The 22,222-nt window shown below is 51.6% G+C and overlaps 1 protein-coding gene across 1 annotated transcript in view; it reads right to left on the reverse strand.

Moving 5' to 3' along the window:
• POLR1A (RNA polymerase I subunit A) overlaps positions 1-22,222 on the reverse strand; it is a 67,392-nt gene that overhangs the window by 30,718 nt on the left and 14,452 nt on the right. The window contains exons 12-19 of the mRNA XM_029083473.1: positions 21,468-21,698; positions 17,327-17,581; positions 13,362-13,553; positions 8,652-8,801; positions 5,797-5,980; positions 3,775-3,857; positions 3,475-3,633; positions 1,138-1,236 (exon numbers count right to left, since the gene is read on the reverse strand). Coding sequence (XP_028939306.1) covers positions 1,138-1,236; positions 3,475-3,633; positions 3,775-3,857; positions 5,797-5,980; positions 8,652-8,801; positions 13,362-13,553; positions 17,327-17,581; positions 21,468-21,698 — 1,353 coding nt within the window. The remainder of the gene's footprint in view (positions 1-1,137; positions 1,237-3,474; positions 3,634-3,774; positions 3,858-5,796; positions 5,981-8,651; positions 8,802-13,361; positions 13,554-17,326; positions 17,582-21,467; positions 21,699-22,222) is intronic.

Here is a 22,222-nt window from a genome sequence, read left to right on the forward strand (position 1 = left end):
GGGACGAGAAAAAGGAAAAAGGAAAAAAAACCACAACCCTCCCAGGACCACAAAACTGCATTTTCTATCATCCTTTCTTACTGTACTGTATCTAGATCGTTCCTTTGCTCCCTCTACCCTTCAGCTTCACTGGCCAATTGCATTTAAGTGCTCTTAAGAAGTGTACTGTTTTGTCAAAAATCTCATCTCTATTAGAAGCGTTCACTCTGCTGCAATGTAGAGGCAGCATGGTAGAGTGGCTAAAACATGGGTCTGGGAGTCAGAAGGTCATGGGTTCTATTCCCAGCTTTACCACTTGTCTGCTCTGTGATCTTGGGAAGTCACTTCATTTCTCTGGGCCTCAGTTCCTCCATCTGGAAAATGGGGATTGAGACTATGAGCCCCATGTGTGACAGGGACTGTGTCCAACCCTATTTGCTTGCATCCACCCCAGTGCTTAGTACGGTGCCTGGCATATAGTAAGAGCTTGACAAAAAACATTATTATATTGTTATGCACCATTTTATCAGAAACCTCATCCTTATTATTCCTTTGGATCCACCCAAATGCAGGCTTTCATGAGTTTCAGCTAGGGAATCAGCTAAAGCTCCTTTTACTCTACTCTTTCTAACCGCTAGATCCCAGCTCACGTTCTTCCTATTACGCTAACCTACTCTGCCTCCTTCTTGTTTCTCCCTGCTCAGCCCCATTTGGCTGGGGGAGAAGAGACTAGCTAGCAAGACTAACGGGGGCCAACTTAGGTTTCCTTGTAATTGTGGTATTTGTTAGGTGAGTATCACATGCCGGGCACAGTTCTAAGCCCTGGGGTGGATACGAGACCGGCAGATGGAACACCATTCCTGTCCCACAAGGTGCTCACGGTCTTAATCCCCATTTTACAGATGAGGAAACCGAGGCCCACAGAAGCGAAGTGACTCGCCCCAAAGTCACAAAGCAGACAAGGGGCAGAGTTGGGATTACAACCCAAGTCCTTCCGACTCCCAGGGTCTATCCACTAAGCCAGGCTGCCTCTAATCCTTCCGTCTCCTCTGACTGCCCCGGGGTCCTAATCCAGGCACGGAACCTCAGACCGACCCTCTTTTCTATTCAGGAGAGTCCCACCAGTCGGGGAGAAGACGGGCCTCCTCCGATTCTTACCTGCATTGTGTTCACAGTCGATCCTTTGGCTCCCGACTGCACCATCATCTGCAAGTTGTTTTCTGGGAACTGCCGGTGAAGGCCAAACGGCATGCATGCCTGACAAGAAATACTGGCAGGTCAATGCACGGCACACCTGCTGGAGATGGAGGCGGGGGACGGCAGGGAGGAAGGAAGGGTGACGCATTGCCGGCGAACCCTGGGACCGAACGCCACCGCCAAGGGAGTCGTGCCAACGTGGCGGGGGGGACGAACGAGGGCGACCGAAATCCACAGAGCATCCCCCAAAACCACTTTAACCTCCACTTAAAATTTTCATTCCCCACTAAACCATTTAGCAGATCTGCTGCCTGGGAGTGAAATGGACCGGCTTGAACTTCAGCCCCTTTGCCCCGCTCCACCAACCTTTCCGAAAGATGCCGCTAGGACACAAATTAGAAGGGAGAGGGGAAAAAGACCAACAAACCAAGCACGCGAAGCAAACCCTAATTAGAAGGAAGCAGCTGGTAATCCCTAAAAGGGATGATCACCCCTGAAAACTTCCATGGCCGGCAGGGAAGGGTCCAGGGAGGACAGTGTGGTCTTCAGACCAGCTGGCTCGAGTCGTTCATCCGATGCAGAACTCCTCATTCGTTCATTCAATCATTTTTATTAAGCACTTACTGTGAGCAGAGCACTAAGCACTTGGGAAAGCACAATACAACAATAAACAGCGACGTTTCCCGCCAACAACGAGCTCACAGTCTGGGGGCCGGGGGAGACAGACAATACAAATAAAGTTTCAGATATATTCACAAGTGCTCTGGGGCTGGTGGGTCGGGGGGAGAGCAAAGAGAACAAGTCAGTGAGATGCAGAAGGGAGTGGGAGATGAGGAAAAGTGGGGTTTAGTCTGGGAAGGCCTCTTGGAGGAGATGCGGCTTCAATAAGGCTTTGAAGGTGGGGGAAGAGTCACTGTTTGTCGGATATGAGAAGGGGGGGGCGTTGCAGGACAGAGGCAGGACGTGGGCCAGGGGTCAGCGGCGAGATCGGGGCACGGTGAGAAGGTCAGCACGGTGAGACTCTACAGATCTCGACTGCTCTCTCTCCCCATAGATGTCCCCTCTGCCACCCAAGTTAAGGGCAAGAAGAATGCTCCATTTATTTTTAAATGGCATCAGTTAAGCGCCTACTATATGTTAAACACCATTCTAAGTGCCGGGGTTGATGAATCCCGGCACCACCACTTGTCTGCTCTGTGACCTTGGGCAAGTGGCTTCACTTCTCTGTGCCTCAGTTACCTCATCTCTAAAATGGGGAGTGAGGCTGCAGGCTCCACATGGGACAGGGAATGCATCCAGTTTCATTTGCCCGTATCCACCCCAGCACTCAGTACACTGCCTGGTACATAGTAAGCACTTAACGAATACCCTCGTTACTCTTATTATTACAAGGTTATCACTTTAGACGCAATCCCTGTCCTGCACGGGGCTCTTGGTCTAGATGGGGAGTAGGAGTTAATCCCTGGTCTTTTGTTGGGTTTTTTTTTTAAAAAAACATATTAGGTAACTGGGGCAGAGAGAAGTGAAGTGACTTGCCCAAAGTCACAGATCAGGCAACTGATGGAGCTGGGATTAGAAACCATGTCTTTTGATTGCCAGAACTGTGCTCCCTCCACTAGGCCACGCTGCTTGATCCATCTCTTCGGCCTGAACGATAACCAACGGGCCCACCTTGGCCTTAAGATCAGCCTTGGGGGCCGGGAAAGGTTTTTTGCAGTGGGGTGGGAAGAGAGGGGAAAAGACTCCCATGGATCGCCCTCGGACTGTGAGCCCCAAGTCGGATAGGGATGGGGTATGATTTGAATGTATCCATCCTGGAGCTTAGCATAGAGTAGCGCCTAATAAAACCATCGTGATTACTACTAAGGAGGAAGGGGATTGGGGAGGGGAGTTACTCCTCATCTTCAGATTCCACTGCGCTCCCAAATGTTGAACAAGACCACACCGCCCCATCAGTCAATGGTATTCACTGATCCCCAGTACGTACAGTGTTCTTACTCCTTCAGAACAGTTGGTAGAGACGTTCCCGGCCCAAGAGCTGACGGATTAATTCTGTTGTACAGTGCTCTACACACAGTAAGCGCTTAATAAATACCTTTGATTGACTGGAGGGGGACACAGACATTAATATAAATAAATATTATTTATTTATAAATAATCCCGCACCCGACAGCATCAGGCTTACCTGGAGTTTTCCCAATCCGCGGAGCCTGGACTCCCTAAAAAACTCTCTCGGCTACTGAAAGGAGGGAAGCGAACGCACCCGCTTTCCCTATCACGGTAATAAAAGGAGCTAACCTTATTAATCTCATTGCTGTAATGGTTCACTTCCTCCTTGAACTTCAGGTCCACCATGTTGAAATACTGCTGATCTTGGGAGAGATGGGCATCTTGCCACCGCCCTTGGACTTCCTCCTGCGACGCTGTTTCCGGCAGGTTAAACGCCGCTCTGACAGCCTGGGAGGAGGAAAAGGAGCAGTTGCCGGGCCTCAGTCGAAGAGGGCCCCGATGAGGCGGTCAGGGGCTTTGGCCCCAACAATTCACAATTCCCTCTTCCCCCTCTTCCTCGGCCCCTCCTTTCCCACCCCGTGACCTTACCCTGGGGCCACAGAGGGTCGACTCTTCAATGACCGCGTGTCTCTTGATGTCGGCTTGAGGTTTGACCAAAATGTCTTCCACGCCTGCAAAGGTACGAACGCAACTGATCGATCGGTCGTATTTTTTCGGCACTTACTACGTGAAGACCTCTGGACTAAGTGCTTGGGAGAGTACAATACCTTAGAATTAGCAGGCCCCTTCCCTGCCCACAACAGGACTACAAACCTAGACGTGGATAGAGCTATTAATACAATATCAATAATACTAATAATGGTACCTGTTAAGCACTTACTCTGTGCCACGCACTGTTCTAAGCGCAGGGATAGATCCAAGTTAATCAGGTTGGACGCAGTCCCTGTCCCACATGGGGCTCACACTCTTCTCCCCATTTTACAGATGAGGTAACTGAGGCACAGAGAAGCGAAGCGACCTGCCCGATGTCAAACAGCGGACATGTGGCGGAGCCGGGATCGGAGCCCAGGTCCTTCTGACTCCCAGGCCCGTGCTCTACCTACTAAGCCACGCTGCTTCTTTTACGCTTTATTTATGAATAAGTGATTTATCATTTATAATTCCAAGATATGTACAAAAGCACTGTCAGGGCGGGGCGAACATCAAGTGTCCCGAGGTCACAGATTGAAGGGCACAGAAGACAGAGAGGGAGAGGGAGACAGGAAAAAGAGGGTTAATTCGGGGAAGGCCTCTTAGAGAAGATCTGACCTCAGTGATGCTTCGAAGGTGAAGAAGGGGGTGGTCTGGCGTCTACGGAAGGGGAGGGAGTTCCAGGCTAGGGGAGGATGTGGGGAACAGGTCGAAGGGAAGATGGATGAGCTCAGGGCACGGTGAGGAAGCTGACGCTAGAGGAGCCGAGTGTAGCGGGAGGTACAGTGGTGGGGTGAAGGAGATTAGTGAGGTGAGGTAGGGTGGGGTGAGCTGATGGAGGGCTTTAAAAGCCAATGGTGAGGAGGTTCCGTTTGATGCGGAGGTGGCCGGACAACCACCGGAGCTTCTTGAAGAGCGGGGAGACGTGACCTGAACGTTTCTGTTGCTAAACAACTTCTTGACAGCAGAGGTTAGAAGCAACGTAACCTAGTTTATTGTACTTTCCAAGCGTTCAGTACAGTGCTCTGCACACAGTAAGCGCTCAATAAATACAACAATGAACGAACGGTGCAACGAGCAGAGGCCTGGGAGACGGAGGACCTGGGTCCTAACCCCAGCTCTGCCTCTTGTCTGCTGTGCGACTCTGGGCAAGTCACTTCACTAATCTGAGTCACAGTTACCTCATCTGTAAAATGAGGATTAAGACTGAGGGATAGGTCAACCGGATGACCTCGTACCTGCCCAATCCATTCAATCATATTTATTGAGCGCTTACTGTGTGCAGAGCGCTTGGAAGAGTACAACAATAAATTGACATATCCCCTGGCCACAATGAGCTTACATTCTAGATGGAGAGACAGACATTAATGTGAATAAACAAACTACAAATCTGCACATAAATACTTGGTACATAGTAAGTGCTTATGAAATACCATAAAAAAAGGTTCCAACAGTAGGGGGGGGTACAGTGGTGTGTAGACAGTAAGCTCGTTGTGGGCAGGGAATGTGAATGTGTCTGTTTATTGTTGCATTTTACCCTCCCACTTAGTTCAATGCGCTGCACAGTGAGCGCTCAAATACGACTGAATGATGAAAATGCAGGCAGTGAGAGCGAAAGCGCTGAGATGATAGTAGGGAGGGTGCGTCTTGGGAGAAGGGAGAAATGAATTCGGGAAAGCTTCATGGTACAGGTTGGAGTACAGAAGGGTTTTGAAGACGGAGGGATGGAGGGTCGGGTCAATAAATACCATCGATGTGTCCGCTGCTTAGCACAGGGCTCGACCCATCTTCCGTACTTGAAAACCACAATTTGAAAAACGATGGTTGTCGTTTCAAAGCGACTCTCGGGCTGGGAGGAGGGTTGCGGGCCGGTTGACCAGCAGGCCCGGGCGGTTGGGGGGAAAAGGACGTGTCACTCACCCATGGTGAAACCCTTGTAGAGCTGCAAGTAGGCGGTAAAGAGGCGAGCCAGGCAGGTGAGCACTTTGCCGCTGGTTTCGCCCCCGTACACTTCGTAGCAGCAGTGAACCAGGCCGTAGGCCGAGCTGCCGTAGTGAGCTTTATCCAGCACCCCGCAGAGCAGCTCCCCTTCTCTGATGATCACCTGATAATAATAATTAGTAGGCATTTGTAAGAGCCAGGCACCGTACTAAGCGCTGGGGTGGACACGAGCCAATCGGGTTGGATGCGGTACCTGACCCGCTTGGGGCTCACAGCCTTAAGCTCCATTTCACAGAGGTCACTGAGGCACAGAGAAGTGAAGTGACCTGCCCAAGGCCACACAGCCAACCGAGCGCCTTCTCCACGCTAACCTTCTCACTGTGCCTCGATCTCATCTATCTCGCCGCCGACCCCTCGCCCACGTCCTGCCTCTGTCTTGGAAAGTCCTCCCTTCTCAAATCTGACAGACAATTGCTCTCCCCGCCCCTTCAAAGCCTTACTGACGGCACAGCTCCTCCAGGAAGCCTTCCCTGACTAAGCTTTGTTTCCCTCTTCTCCCACTCCCTTCTGCTTCATCCTGATTTTCTCCCTTTGTTCCTCCCCATTCCCAATCCCACAGTACTATGTACACATCTGTAATTCAATTATATTAATGTCTGGTCTCCCCCTCTCTACACTGTAAGCTCACTGTGGGCAGGGAATGTGTCTGTTTATTGTTGTACTGTACCCTCCCGAGCACTTAGTGCTCTGTTCTGCTCTTTTTTATTTTTAAAGCATTTCTTAAGCACTTACTACATGCCAGGCACTGCTATCAGTTATGCGGTCGATACAAGGTAATCAGGTTGGACACAGTTCATGTCTCTCATGGGGCCCCCAGTCTTACTCTCCATTATACAGATAAGGTCACTGAGGCCCACAGAAGTGCAGTGACATTCCCAAGGTCACACAGCAGACAAACGGCAGAGCTGGGACTAGAACCCAGGTCGTCCTGACTCCCGGGCACGGTGCTCTATCCACTAGACTATACTGTTTCCCTGATTACCGTCTGACCTTATTATCTTGAATCTACCCCAGCGCTGGGACCAGTGTTGGACTCGGAGTAAGCGTTTAAGAAACCCCGGCAACTCCAGCAACCACAGTATGAACTGGGGCAACTTCCTTCCCTCTGGACTCGTTTCCTTTTCTGTAAAATAAGGAGAAATAGCAGACTCCACCTATTCCACTTCACTCTCAAAAGGATCGGGGCATTTCTGCTTCTGGAGGGCTGGGAGATCGCTCTGGAGTAAAAGGTCAGGCACTGTGACCGGTCAGGATTGTAACAACACTGTAAGGATGCTAAAATCTGAGAAGCGGCAATCTGCCGAGCTCAGCCTGCTTTGAAGGAGTAAAAAAACTGGGGAGGAAGTTGAAATGAAGGCTGGGATCTGTCTGGATGGAAATACCCGTCCCCGCTCGACACTGCAATCTGTAGCTTAATCTTAAGAGAAGCAGCGTGGCTTAGTGGATAGAGCACGGGCTTGGGAGTCAGAAGACGTGGGTTCTAATCCCGGCTCCCGCCACGTGTCTGCTGAGTGACCTCGGGCAAGTCGTTTAACTTCTCTGGGCCTCAGTGACCTCATCCGTAGAATGGGGATTAAAAGTGTGAGCTCCACATGGGACAACCTGATTACCCTAATCTACCCCAGCACTTAGAACACTGCTTGGCACATAGCAAGCGCTTAACAAATACCAATATTATTATCCTCGGATTGGGTCGCCTTCCCAATCGATCGGTGGAATTCACCAAGCACTCGCTCTGCGCCGAGACCCGAACTAAGTGCTCGGGAGAGTACGATACAACAGAGTTGGCAGACGCGCTTCTTACCCACAAGAAGCTTACAGTCCAGAAGGGGAGAGAGACATTAAAATTAATAATGCTGTGGGGCTGAGGGTGCGGTGAATATCAAGGATTTATAAGGTACAGATCCAAGCTATAGGTGACGCAGAAGGGAGAGGGAGTAGGGGAAATGGGGGCTCAGTCAGGGAAGGTCTCTTGAAGGAGATGTGATTTTAATACGGCTTTGGTGGGGGGGATGAGGGATGGTCTGTCGTTTAGGAAAAGGGAGCGAGTTCCAGGCCAGAGAGAGGACTGGGGCAAGGAGTCGGAGGCAAGAGAGATGACATCAAAGTACAGCGAGGAGGTTGGCAGTCGAGGAGCGAAGTACGTGGGCTGGTGCCTGGAATATTCATTTCTAAGTTTCCTTCCCACTTCAAGACCTCTTCAGGGGCAGTTGATGGGACGGAGGAGGGAATTGGAAGTGTGAATGTCAAGTATTGATGTGAAGCACGGGCTACTTCTGTTAGATTCCAAGTTGGATGGGCTACCTGCCCCAGACTTTGAATTTCCTTCCCCTGACAGCCTGCTGGAGAGGCTTCTGACGGCTTCCCGTAGCAAACGTCTGAGCAGCTCCTCTCCAGCTCCCCTTCCCTCCTCCTTCCTCTCCTTTCATTAGGAGCAGCGTGGCCTAGTGGGTAGAGCACGGGCCCGGGAGTCAGAAGGTCATGGGTTCTAATCCCGGCTCCGCCACTCATCTGCTGTGTGACCTTGGGCAAGTCGTTTCACTTTCTCTGTGCCTCGGTTCCCTCATCTGTCAAATGGGGATGAAGGCCGGGAGCCCTACGCGGGTCAGGGACCGTGTCCAACCCGATTATCTTATATACTACCCCAGTGTTTAGAACGGTGCCCGGCACCCAATAAGCACTTAATAAATACCGTAATTCTTATTAATTCTTCTTAGAAAAACCGACAACCCGCCCAGGCTCCCCGCGACCCTGTAGAAACCCCGAGAATGTACCTGGGACTCGCACATGGTCTCGGGGTTGAAGCCAGGAGTGGCTCGGAGACTTTCCTTCATCCAGGCCTTCCCGTTGATCTTCGCCTTCCCTGACAAATTCAGCGCGAGGTGATTTTCGGGGATTACGTTGATCAGCAACGTAGAGATGATCTGTGAAGGAGCAGACGGCGGTCAGGTTTCGGGGGTCTCTCATCGGACAGTCGGAGGGTGCGGTAACGACATTCGGGTTTTCTGTCACGGAGGACATACGCAGGAGACCCTCCTTTAACCTATTTTCACACCCATTCACCCACAAATCCACACTCATTTTAACAGTAGGATCTGGAATTGTTCACATTGGTCCCAGTGCTCAACTGACAACAGAAGCAGTGTGGCCTAGTGGGGAGAGCACGGGCCATGGGTTCGAATCCCAGCTCTGCCACTCATCTGCTGTGTGAACTTGGGCAAGGCACGTCACTTCTCTGTGGCTCAGTTACCTCATCTGTAAAATGGAGATTAAAACTGTGAGCCCCATGTGGGAGATGGACTACCCCACCGTTGAGTACAGTGCTTGGCACACAGTAAGTGCTTAAGAAATATGATTTTAAAAAATAAAATTGGTAAACACGCCTGCCCACAAGCAGCTTATAGTCTAGAGGCCATAATTTTTAGCTTTGAACTGATCATTCCATCACCTTATCGGCACGGTCTGGTTACCCAAACTGAGTTTAGTTCAGGGAACGGAAGAAAATAACTCATAAAATCAAGACTGTGTCTACCCAAATTTTTTTTAATGATCTGTGCTAGCCTTGATTCAAATCACTCAGATACCCGACTCACCTGCCCAGGCTGGATCATCACCACCCTCTGCCTGAACCAGCCCAAACACACCCCCGGCCCATGAAAACGGATCACGTGTCACTGGATGGAAAATTCTTCCTTCCTGAATCCCCCAGTCCCATTAAGACATCGATCTAATGTATTTATTCAGAGCTTACTGTGTGCAGAGCACTGTACTAAGCACTTGGGAGAGAACTATAATAATAGACACGGCCCTGCCCACGGTGAGCTTACAGTCTAGCGTCGTGGACTTGTGGGTGCTCAATAAATGAGACTTAAATGGTAAGCGGTTTTCGGTGATCAGTCCTGCAACAGGATCGGAAGCCACTCTCGCCACATCCACTATGCCGAGCGACAGATGGACGCAAGTCGAGGCAATCGGTCAGGAAGAAATAGCCATCATAGATAGCGAAGAAAGAGCCATCGGTTAGCAAGGCCAGGGGAATCAACTTCTCTGGCGTAGTGAGCTCCCAGAAGGATAGGGACGAGGCCTAGTCCCCACCTCTGTATTCTCTCCCGGCGCCCAGTCCAGTGCTCTGTCCACATTAAGAGCTTAAACACTCTTGTTACCCCTCAAGGCTTCGGGGGAAGGGGTACATGGATGGCAAATCAAGGGGAACAGCTGCCCAGCCCCAAGATCGGCCTGGGGGAGCTGCAATCCGGTACGACATTAAATCTGCACCGAATGCCTAGAGCCATCGTAAGGACCTTGCGATCTGCCCTCGTTACCACGGTGCGAGGAGCTGAATGAACGGGCCTTCCTAACACCTCCCCGAAAACTTGCCAGCCACAGCAGTCCACAGTGGAAGCAGACGCTTCCTGGGGGTTTGGGTTCTAATCTGAAAGGCAGGAAGTCTACGAGTGATGTTAAGAGACGCTCCATCTCTCTAAAGTGACCTATTTTGGCAATGGTTGCCAGTGACAGAGACGGATGACTTTCACTGGGGAAGGAGAAGTAAACAGAGTGTTTCCGAGAACTGCCCCGAGGTTGTAATCTGCCTGGCAAGCTTGCGGCTTATTTCTCCGGACCCTAAAAGAAGTTTTGAAATGTATTCCCTTGTCGAAAATGATGTTGGTTTGGTCTGAGGACAAACGGACCTAGAGAGCAACAGCTTACAAATCAGTTCGTCCCCTGCCCAGAAAAATCAATCTCCACCCAGCTCGTGACTCTGCTCATCAGCAGGGTTAAAAAGGTATCCACCAGGTGCGTAAGCCTTCTAGACCGTAAACTCATTGCGTGCAAAGAGCGTGTCCACCAACTCTGTTTTACTGTACTCTCCCAAGTGCTTAGTACAATGCTCTGCACACAGTGAGTGCTCAATATATACCACTGATCGATACTGGGTTTCAAAGTCCTATAGATAGGCCTTGTCCTCAAGGAGATGGCACGCTAACCAAGATGCAATCATCGTAAGAAGAAGGGAAAGTCATTTTTCTGTGTTGAGAAAGGTTCAGGAGCCGGGGATTGCACTGGAAGACTTGGGCAACGGGTTAAATGTGGTGATGAAATTAGAGCATCGAAACCTAAATTTATAGGGAAGACCATGCTTTCCCCAAACTGAGTGAGATCCCTCCGGTTTAATCCAATTGGCTCCCTTATAATATTGTGTTTCTTAGTAAATACTGTGTGCCAAGCACGTGCCCTACAATACGCCAAGCAAACCCACGGATTATTACTGCCACTGAAATGGTGCGTAGGTAATGAGAAGCAATCTTATCTAATTGAGATTACTCTATCAGCCTCCTTGCTGACCTCCCTGCCTCCTCTCTCTCCTAACTTCAGCCCATATTTCACTCTGCTGGCCGGTTCACTGTTCTATAAAATCATTCAGTCCATCTTCATGGTTGTCCATCCTTCCCATCAAACAGAAACTTCTCACTATGGCTTTAAAGCACTTAAATCACCTTGCCCCTTCCTATCTCACCTCGTTACTTTCCCACTACAATCATTCATTCAATAGTATTTATTGAGCGCTTACTATGTGCAGAGCACTGTACTAAGCGCTTGGAATGAACAAGTCGGCAACAGATAGAGACAGTCCCTGCCGTTTGACGGGCTCACGGTCTAATCGGGGGAGACGGACGGACGAGAACGATGGCGATAAATAGAGTCGAGGGGAAGAACATCTCGTAAAAACCGATGGCGACGAAATAGAATCGAGGCGATGTACATTTCATTTACAAAATAAATAGGGTGATGAAAATATATACAGTCGAGCAGATGAGTACAGTGGTGAGGGGATGGCAAGGGAGAGGGGGAGGAGCAGAGGAAGATGGGGGGAAAACAGGGTTAAGGTGCAGAGAGGTGAAGGGGGGTGGTAGAGGGAGTAGAGGGAGAAGAGGAGCTCAGTCTGGGAAGGCCTCTCGGAGGAGGTGAGTTTTAAGTAAGGTTTTGAAGAGGGGAAGAGAATCAGTTTGGCGGAGGTGAGGAGGGAGGGCGTTCCGGGACCGCGGGAGGACGCGGCCCGGGGGTCGACGGCGGGATGGGCGAGACCGAGGAGCAGCGAGGAGGTGGGCGGCGGAGGAGCGGAGCGTGCGGGGTGGGTGGTAGAAAGAGAGAAGGGAGGAGAGGTAGGAAGGGGCAAGGTGACGTAGAGCCTCGAAGCCTAGAGTGAGGAGTTTTTGTTTGGAGCGGAGGTCGATAGGCAACCACTGGAGGTGTTCAAGAAGTGACATGCCCAGATCGTTTCTGCAGGAAGATGAGCCGGGCAGCGGAGTGAAGAATAGACCTGAGCAGGGCAAGAGAGGAGGAAGGGAGATCAGAGAGAAGGCTGACGCGGTAGTCTAGCCGGGATATAACGAGAGCCCGTAGCAGTAAGGTAGCCATTCGGGCGGAGAGGAAAGGGCGGATCTCGGCGATATCGTAGAGGTGAAACCGGCAGGTCTCGGTAACGGATAGGACGCGTGGGGTGAACGAGAGAGACGAGTCAAGGATGACACCGAGATCGCGGGCCCGAGAGACGGGAAGGATGGTCGTGCCATCCACGGTGATAGGGAAGTCTGGGAGAGGACCGGGCTTGGGAGGGAAGATGAGGAGCTCAGTCTCGCTCATGTTGAGTTTTAGGTGGCGGGCCTACATCCAGGTGGAGACGTCCCGGAGGCGGGACGAGATGCGAGCCCGAAGGGAGGGGGAGAGGACGGGGGCGGAGATGTAGATCTGCGTGTCATCTGCGTAGAGATGGTAGTCGAAGCCGTGAGAGCGAATGAGTTCACCGAGGGAGCGAGTGTAAATGGAGAACAGAAGAGGGCCGAGAACTGACCCTTGAGGAACTCCGACAGTTAAAGGATGGGAGAGGGAGGAGGCGCCAGCGAAGGAGACCGAGAATGACCGGCCAGAGAGGTGAGAGGAGAACCGGGAGAGGACGGAGTCCGTGAAGCCAATCCTGACCACACATCTTGCTCTTCTAATGCTAACCATCTCACTGTACCTCCATCTCGTCTATCTCGCTGTCGCACTCTCTCTCACATCCTACCTCTGGCCAGAAATGCCCTCCCTCTTCATCCGACAATCACTCTCCCCCGCTTCCAGGCCTTATTGAAGGCACATCTCCTCCAAGAAGCCTTCCGTGACTAAGCCCTCTTTTCCTTTCTTCCACTCCCTCCTGTGCTACCCTGATTTGCTCCCTTTATTAATCCCCCCCTCCCAGCCCAAGAGCACTTACATACATAACTGTCATTTAGTAATTTATATTAATGTCTGTCTCCCCCCTCAGCTCGTTGTGGGCAGGGAATGTGTCTATTGTTCTACTGTGCTCTCCCAAGCGCTCAGTATGGTGCTTTGCACACGGTAAGCGCTCAATTAATATGATCGAATGGATTGGACGTAATCTCTGTCCCTCTCCGGGTCCCGGGACCAACTTTTACAGTCAGGCTGTAGCCCGTTCTGATTACCTGCTTCCCGGTCCACAGGGGATACGGCTTCAGGATAGCAGGAGGGAAGGTCTTCACGCGTCCCACCTTGTCGGTCAGCCCCCGGTACACCAGTTCCATATACTGCTCCCTGGTGAAGAAGCAGCCTCGCGTGGTCATGCCCGCTCCGGCTACCATGTGGTCCTGGATCAACCCCGCTAGAGGTTGGCCATCCTGGGCAACCGTGACACAACACAGGGAAACATGGAAGGGAAGATGCGTTAGTGGTTTCGAGAAGACTTCTTTAAAAAAAAAAAAAATGAAGAACAGAAAAAACCCGAACACAATCTCGTTCATTTTCACGCTCGGGAAGCAGCATGGTGTAGCAGATAGAGCCCGGGCCTGGGAGTCAGAGGGTCACGGGTTCTAATCCCAGCTCCACTACTTGAATGCTGTGTGACCTTGGACAAATCACCTCACTTTTCTGGGCTTCGGTTGCCTCATTTGTAAAATGAGGATTGAGACTGTGAGCCCCACTTGGGACAGGGACTGTCCCCAACTCAATTTGCTTGTGGCCACCCAAGCTCTTAGTACGGTGTCTAGCACATAGTAAACACTTAACAAAAATCATTATTATTGTCTTATTCTCAACCCTTGGGAGTAAGGAAAGTGTTCTGCACACAGTAAGCGCTCAATAAATATGACTGATTGACTGACTTGAACTCGTATACAAGAAAACAAAGTAAATTACAGATATATAGTTAGATACTGTATAGTTTTAAAGATCACAGCAATAGACTTTTTTAATGGCATGCGTTGAGCGCTTACTCTGTGCCAGGCACTGCATTAAGCACTGAGTTAGACACAAGCTAGTCAGGTTGGATAGAGTCCACGTTCCAAATGGGGCTCACAGTCTTAATCTCCAATTTACAGATGAGGGAAGTGAGGCCCAGAGAAGTAAAGTGCCTTGTCCACGGTCACACAGCAAAGTGGCAGAGCAAGGATTAGAACCCAGGGCCTTCTGACTCCCAGGCCCGTACTCTATCTTCTAGGCCACGCTGTTTCTCGGAGTGCTAACTCTGTGTAAAGCACTGGGCTAAGCACTGATGCTGCTACAGAATGAACAGATGAACAGATGAACAGATGAACACAATCCCCGTCCCACCGAACAGATATTAAATCCCCATTTTACATACAAGGAAATTGAGACCCCCACAGAGGCAAAGTGACTTGTCCAAGATCACTCAAATAGCAGAGCGGGGATTAGAACTCAGGTTTCCTGACTCCCAGTCCCATGTGTTTTCCACTAGGCCTTTCCTACTAGTACTTTCCTAGATGTGGATTTAGAAATCCAGATTTGCAGGTATACAATATACATACCTGTATTTAATATACACATGCAGAGAGAGAGAGAGAGAGAGAGAGAAAGAGACAGACAGACAGAGAGAGAGAGAGAGAGAGAGAGAGAGAGCACATGAGCACATATACTATGATGTGAAGCAGTATGGCCAAGTGGAAAGCACTTGGGCCTGCGAGTTGGAGATCTGGATTCTAATCTGAGTTCGGGAGTCAGAGGTCATGGGTTCGAATCCCAGCTCTACCACTTGTCAGCTGTGTGACCGTGGGCAAATCACTTCACTTCTCTAGGCCTCAATTACCTCATCTGTAAAATGGGGATTAACTGTGGGACAACCTGATTACCCTGTATCTACCCTGGCGCTTAGAACAGTGGTCTGCACATAGTAGGCGCTTAACAAATATCAACATTATTATTATTATTATTAAGCCTGGCTCTGCCAGTTGTCTGCTGTGTGACCATGGGCAGGAAGAGAAGCAGTGTGGCCTAATGGTAAGAGCCCAGGCTTGGGAGTGAGAGGTCGGGGGTTCTAATCCTGGCTCCGCCACTTGTCAGCTGTGTGACTTTGGGCAAGTCACAACTTCTCCTTGCCTCAGTGACCTCATCTGTAAAATGGGGATTAAGACTGTGAACCCCACCTGAGACAACCTGATCACCTTGTATCTTCCCCGGGGCTTAGAACAGTGCTTGGCACATAGTAAGCGCTTAGCAAATACAACCATCTTCTTCATCTCTGTACCTCAACTACCTCATCTGTAAAATGAGGAGTAAGACTGTTAGCCCTATGTGGGACAGGGACCGGGTCCAACCCGACCGTCTTCCTCTAGACTGTACGGTCACTGGGGCAGGGAAAGTGCCTACCAACTCTGTTACACCACTCTTCAAGCGCCTGGTACAGTGCTCTGCACACAGTAAGTGCTCAGTTGATTGGCAGGTATAGAGAGAGAAGATGCCCACCTGGAGCCCTGCCAACTGCTCTGACTGGCTCAGCTCCAGACTGGGCCTTAGAAGGGGCAGAAGCAGGGGTAAGGGAGAGGGGGCAAAGAAGAAGCAGGAGCAACACCGAAGAGGAAGGTAAACTGAGGGAGGGCTGGGAATGAAAGGCTGAAGTCATCAGGCCAGCTGGGCAGAGACAGGCAGCAGAGCCGGCCATGGGAAAGCGTGGCTAGAAAAGGAGCAGGGTTATCTGGGCGGTATTTGTGCTAACGGTTTAACTGAATTAAAATAGCTGAAAAGAGGCAGCGTGGTTTATGGGATAGCGCAGGGGCCTGGGAATCAGCAGAACCTGGCTTCTGATCCTGGCTCCACCACTTGTCTGCTGTGTGACCTTGGGCAAGTCGCTTCACTCTCCTGGACCCCGGTTCCCTCATCTATAAAATGGGGATTTAGACTGGGAACCCCGGGTGGGACACGGCCTGTGTCTGAACTGATTAGCTGCTATCTACCCCAGCGCTTAGCAGAGAAGCAGGGTGCCCTGGTGGATAGACCACAGGCCTGGGAGTCGGAAGAACCGGGGTTCTAATCCCGGCTCTGCCACTTGCCTGCTGTGTGACCTTGGGGAAGTCACAACTTCTCCGTGACCCGGTTCCTTCCCTCTGTAAAATGGGGATTAAGACCGTGAGCCCCAAATGGGACACGGACTGTGTCCAACCTGATTAGCTTGTATCTACCCCAGCATTTTCAACTGGGCTTGACACACGGTAAGCCCTTAACAGAAACCATCACGGTTACTATCGGTATTATTATTGCCGTGCTGGGCACGTAATAAGCATTTTGAACCATTAAAAAAACCCAAAAACTATTCACCAATGTTTTTTAAAGGTGTTCAGGGCAGACTAATAGAAACTATTCCTGTGAGGAACTGTTTCTCTGCCTGTTTACATTTCTCCAATCCCTCCCAAGAAGGGGAATCTGTAGGAACCGTTCTCAACTCGGTGCCTTCGGTTGTCTTTTTAAAAACAAACAAAAAAAAACCCAAATAGGTTTTATCGACTTTTCACCGATGCAAATGGGTCCAGCACCGCTGTGCTGGTTACGTTTTACAATCCTGACCAAATTACACTACAGGCTTGTCCAAAATCCCAGAGCGGACAAAACATCCGTAACCTAGGGGAAGGGCCAGCCAGACCACATACCAAGCGAGCCCATGTAGAAAGCAATCTCAGACACAGCCCACTTTCCCTACGACAGTGACGAGTTCTTCGCGTATAAATTACGTCCTATTTCTTGGAATTAATCTGGGGCGCTTTTTAGTATATTTAAAAAAACATTAAAACCAAATTCTGGGGAGCCCCGATGCCAATTTTTCTTCTTACAGATGAGGTAACCGAGGCCCAGAGAAGTGAAGTGACTTACTTGAGGTCACCAGCAGATAAGAGGGGGAGTCAGAATTAGAACCCATGACCTTCTGCCTCCCTCGCCCGTGCTCTATCCTCTAGGCCTATAGAGTTGGTAGGCACGTTCCCTGCCCAGGAGTTTACAGTCTAGAGGGTCGGGCTGCCTCATGGAGCCCTACTTCCTCGGTGCCGCTCCCCGGCACCCTCCTCAGACTTAGATGGGCAGGAGCCTGGCGGAAAAAGGAGGGTAGCGGGCGGCGGTCACCCCCTAAGGTGCTCCCCCGACCCCGGGATCAAAAGCAGGCGAGACCCACCTTAGGGACGAGGTACTGCTCATCCGTGCAGGCCAGGACGTTGGCTTCGGCGCGGCCCAGCTCGCTCTGGGGGAAGTGGGCGTTCATCTCGTCGCCGTCGAAGTCGGCGTTGTAGGCTTTGCAGTTGGCGTAGTGCAGCCTGAGCACCTTCTCTCCGGGCAGGATCCGGGCTCGGTGGGCTTGGATGGACGGTCTGTGCAGGGTGGGCTGGCGGTTCAGCAACAGCACGTCCCCGTTCTTCACGTGGCGGTAAACCTAGCCGTCAAGCAGTGGGATACATGGTGCGTCTATTGTGCGCACTACATCTCTACTAAGTGCTTGGGAGAGTACGCTAGAGGGAAGACACCCGATTCCTGCTTGCAAATAAATGACAATCTGGTGCGGCAGTCATTCACTCATTCATTAAATCATATTTTTTGAGCCCTTACTATGCACAGAGCACTGTACTATGCGTTTGGGAGGGAACGATATAACGACACGCAGACATTCCCGGCCCACAACGAGCTCACAGCGCAGAGGGACAAGCTTACAGTCTACAGTCGGTCACGCAACTGTACTTTTTGAGCGCTTACTGTGTGCAGAGCACTGTACTAAGCACTGGGGAGAATACAATGTAACAATATAACAGACACATTCCCTGCCCACAGTGAGCTTACAGACGGGGTTGGGGGAGCAGACAGACATTAATACAAATAAATTACAGATATGCACGTAAGTGCTGTGGGGCCGATAGCAGGGAATGAATAAAGGGAGCAAGTCAGGGAGACGCAGAAGGGAGTGGGAGAAGGAGAAAGGAGGGCTCGGTCAGGGAAGGCCCCTTGGAGGAGATGTGCTTTCAATAAGGCTTTGAAACAGGGTAGAGTAACTGTCTGTCGGACATGAAGAGGGAGGGCATTCCAGGGCAGAGGCAGGATGTGGGCGAGAGGCCGGTGCGAGAGACACGAGACTGAGGTACACTGAGGTTAGCATTAGAGGAGCAAAATGTGCCAACTGGATTGTATTAGAAGAGTCGTGAGGTGAGAGGTTGGAGGGGCAAAGTGATTGAGTGCTTTAAAGCCAACGGTGAGGAGTTTCTGTTTGACGCGGAAGCAGAGAGAGAGATTCAAAATAATTACAAATAGGAGAAGCAACAGAGGATAAGGATATCTACATAAGTGCACGGGAGTTCGGAATGAAGCGCGTACTGACGCAGAAGGGAGGAAAGTAGGTTGAGGAGACGAGAGGTTACTCAGGGAAGGCTTCCCGGAGCAGATCATTTCAGTAGGGCTCTGAAGATGGGGAGAACGATTACCTCTCGGATATGAAGGGGGAGGGAGTTCCACGTAGGAGGGAGGGTTTGAGAGCAAGAGGTCGGCAGGGAGATAGAGGAGATCGAGGTCCCGTGACAAGATTGGTGCTAGAGAAATGTGCGGACTGGATTTTGGCGGGAGAGGAGTGAAGATAGATAAGAGGGAGCAAGCTGATTCAGTGTCTTAAATGATTCACCTCGATACAGCCAATTCGGTCATCACCTCTGGGGGCAGAGGGTGTTAGGGGAAAGGAGATTTAATTCATCATGATCTCCTAAAAGGACCAGTGACCTGTAGTCATAAAACTGCCTAAAATACAGGCCAGAAGACTATCACCTCCGTAGAATTGTTTTTTCTGGCACCGTGGGTCTGCGGATGTTAGAGCAAAGTACCAGACCCTGTGTGCCGCCATTTCTGGGTCAGAACGATGGTCCACCGAGGCCAGCGCTCTCTCAAAATGCCGATCGGATGCTTGAGGACTAAGACCTTAGTTGCCCTCCTTGACACCCACCCTCGGGATCAGGGAGGAGCCTTAAAAAAAAATACTTCCGCTCAACCGTAGGAAGATATGGTAGCGTTTTAGCAATATGCGGGCCGAACACTCATGAAAGTTTGTTACTGGATTTGCAAGTGGGCTCTCTTTGACCGACGCCCATCAGATATCCCATTCGACTCGGCCCGTGGGCAGGCGGAACTTCCGACGGCCGGGACTGGGCCCGTCTCGTTTCCACATCCGACCGCCCCAAGATGACCCTGGGCCAAAAGACCGGCCCAGGCCCCGTGGGAAGGCCTGAAAGGCGGCGTGCTCCCTGGAAGCCACTCTCTTGGATGAGGTCCCGGAGAGTTCCGGGTTTCCAAGGAGATGTTGACTTGTGGATTCCCACGAGGGTCCCCTCGGGCCTTTGACAGTTCGTGTGCGTCATGGCTCCCGAGGTGCCCGAGGAGGTCTTGTTTCCTTATCCTCTCAAGGAGGCGGGGGCGGCGGAAGTCGCCAAGGCCAAGGACCAAAAATCCCCAGCTCGCCTCCCACACCCACATTCACAAACATTGAAATGCTGCCGTGGAAAAAACAAAACACCAAGTCAACTAGGCTGCATAAAGCTGCTTGGGAAAGCCCGGCGGCTGGCTTGGGAGCAGCTGCCGAGCCAAGCCTACGTTTTCAGTCTCGCCCTTGGACCCCCGCTGACCTGAACTGAGGCCTTCTCCCCTCGCCTGTCACCAGTCGATGGTATTTACTGAGCGCTTACTGTGTGCAGAGCACTGTACTAAGCACTTGGGAGAGTACCACCCGATATAATACAGTCCCTGCCCACAGCGAGCTTACGGTCTAGAGGGGGAGACGGACACTAATATAAATGAATAAATTATGGATATTTACATAAGTGCTACGGGGCCGAGTGGGGAGGGAGGAGGCAGTAAATAAAGGGAGGAAGTCAGGGAGTGGGAGAAGAGGAAATGATGGCTTAGTCAGGGAAGGCCTCTTGGAGGAGACGTGCCTGCAATAAGGCTTTGAAGAGGGGGAGAGTAATTGCCTGTCGGATAGGGAAGCAGCGTGGCCTAGCGGAAAGCGCACGGGCCTGGGAGTCGGAGGACGTGAGTTCTTATTCAGGCTCTGCCACTTGCCCGCTGCGTGACCTCGAGCAAGTCGCTTCGCTTCTCTGGGCCTCAGTTCCCTCATCTGTAAAACGGGGATTAAGACTGTGAGCCCCATGTGGGACAGGGACATTGTCCAACCTGATTACTTTGTACTACCCCAGCGCTTAGAACAGCGCTTGGCACGTAGTAAGCACTTAAATACGGTGATTAGTATTGCTATAGCTCAGGCTGGGGGGCGTCGCGTAACTCATAACACCGTATAAACATATCACAAAAGACCGGCGAGCTCTGAGGCAGAGGCTGCGACATCCACCAGCACCGGTGGCGGGGAAGCAAAGAAGGAAAGGAGAGGGTCGTGGCCAGGCCGCCATCCACGCGTCCACCTGCTCTGACTAACCTAGTGAGGGGGAGAGGCGGGCAACGGGACGGACAGCAAACCCCAAAAGGAGAGCCACGGCCCAACCCTTCACAAACATCTGGCAAAGGCCTGGCGGGACAAAGAGAGGGGAGACTGGAGTCTTTTCTCTCTCAATCCACGAGCAGCTCGCAACGCCCCACGGCTACAAAGCCGGTGCCGATAGACGCCACGCCGATACGGGTGACCGCGGTCCCGTTTCCTCAGCAGGGAGCCGGAAGGCAGGGGCCGCCCCTAGCCCTCAGTGGAGCCGAAGATGAGCTTGTGAGGATGGGAAGTCCCCTTCCTCCTCTCTGCTCCCGCTTCTGGGGCTTCGCTCCAACCCAGAGAAGCTCCCCTTGGAGAAGAGAAAGGCAAGGTTCCGGGGAGAGGGGCAGGGGGCCCGTTTGGTCAGTGAGCGTGGAGTCTTTCCCCATCCCCTTGGCAATAATAATGATAATATTGATTGTGGTATTTGTATATGTGGTATTTGTGATAATATATGATTGTGGCATATATCACTATATGCCCATCCCCATTTTCTAGATGAGGTAAATGAGGCCCAGAGAACTGAAGTGAGCCAAGAGAAGCGAAGTAACTTGCCCAAGGTCACGCAGCAGACCAGAGGCGAAGCTGGGATTAGAACCCATGACCTTCTGGCTCCCACACCCATCTGCTCTATCCGCTAGGACACGCAAGATTCCCGCCGAATGGCAGAGAGGGAAAGCAGAACTGGACACAGGAGGGCGTGGCACCGTCCCAGAGGCCTTCCAGCGGGAGGAGAAAGAAACCCAACTTTGCTCCGCCGCGAGGAGCGGGTGCCGCGGTCAAGGAGGGCCGGTCCGGCCTCGGTGGTACTCACCACTTTCATGCCCTGGTGCTTCGGGCCGCCGGTGGTGGGGGTGAGGAGCTGTTTGGCCACGGCCTCCCGCTGGGACGCGTTGCTGGAGCTCAGGGCCGTCCGGGTCCCGTCCTCGTTGATGACCATGGAGGCCCCGGGGTGGGTGCCGGGACCGTTGATGACCGCCTGCCTCAGCTCCTGGACATTCCAAGGCGTGACCGGCTGCGGGTAGGTCAGCTTGGTGGCAAATACCTGCAAACGGAGAGCAGAGCTCGAGGACCCAGAGGAACACAAGTGGCGGTCGGTCAGTCGTATTTACTGAGCGCTTCCTGTGTGCAGAGCACTGTGCTGAACGCTTGGGAGAGCACGGCACAACGAGAAATAATAATAATAATAATGTCGGTATCTGTTAAGCGCTTACTATGTGCAGAGCAGTGTTCTAAGCGCTGGGGTAGACACAAGGGAATCAGGTTGTCCCACGTGGGGCTCACAGTCTTAATCCCCATTTTACTGATGAAGTAACTGAGGCACAGAGAAGTGAAGTGACTTGCCCACAGTCACACAGCTGACAAGTGGCGGAGCCACGATTCAAACCCAGGACCTCTGACTCCAAAGCCCGAGCTCCTTCCACTGAACCACATTGCTTCTCTAATGGACACATTCCCTGATGAACTTGACACAGTTCCTGTCCCACCCGGGCCTCAATCTAAGGAATTGGGGCACTGAATCCCTATTTCACAGAGGAGGAAACTGAGGCCCAGAAGTGACCTGCCCAA

This window comes from Ornithorhynchus anatinus, chromosome 18 (genome assembly GCF_004115215.2).
Source record: "Ornithorhynchus anatinus isolate Pmale09 chromosome 18, mOrnAna1.pri.v4, whole genome shotgun sequence".
NCBI lineage: Eukaryota > Metazoa > Chordata > Mammalia > Monotremata > Ornithorhynchidae > Ornithorhynchus > Ornithorhynchus anatinus.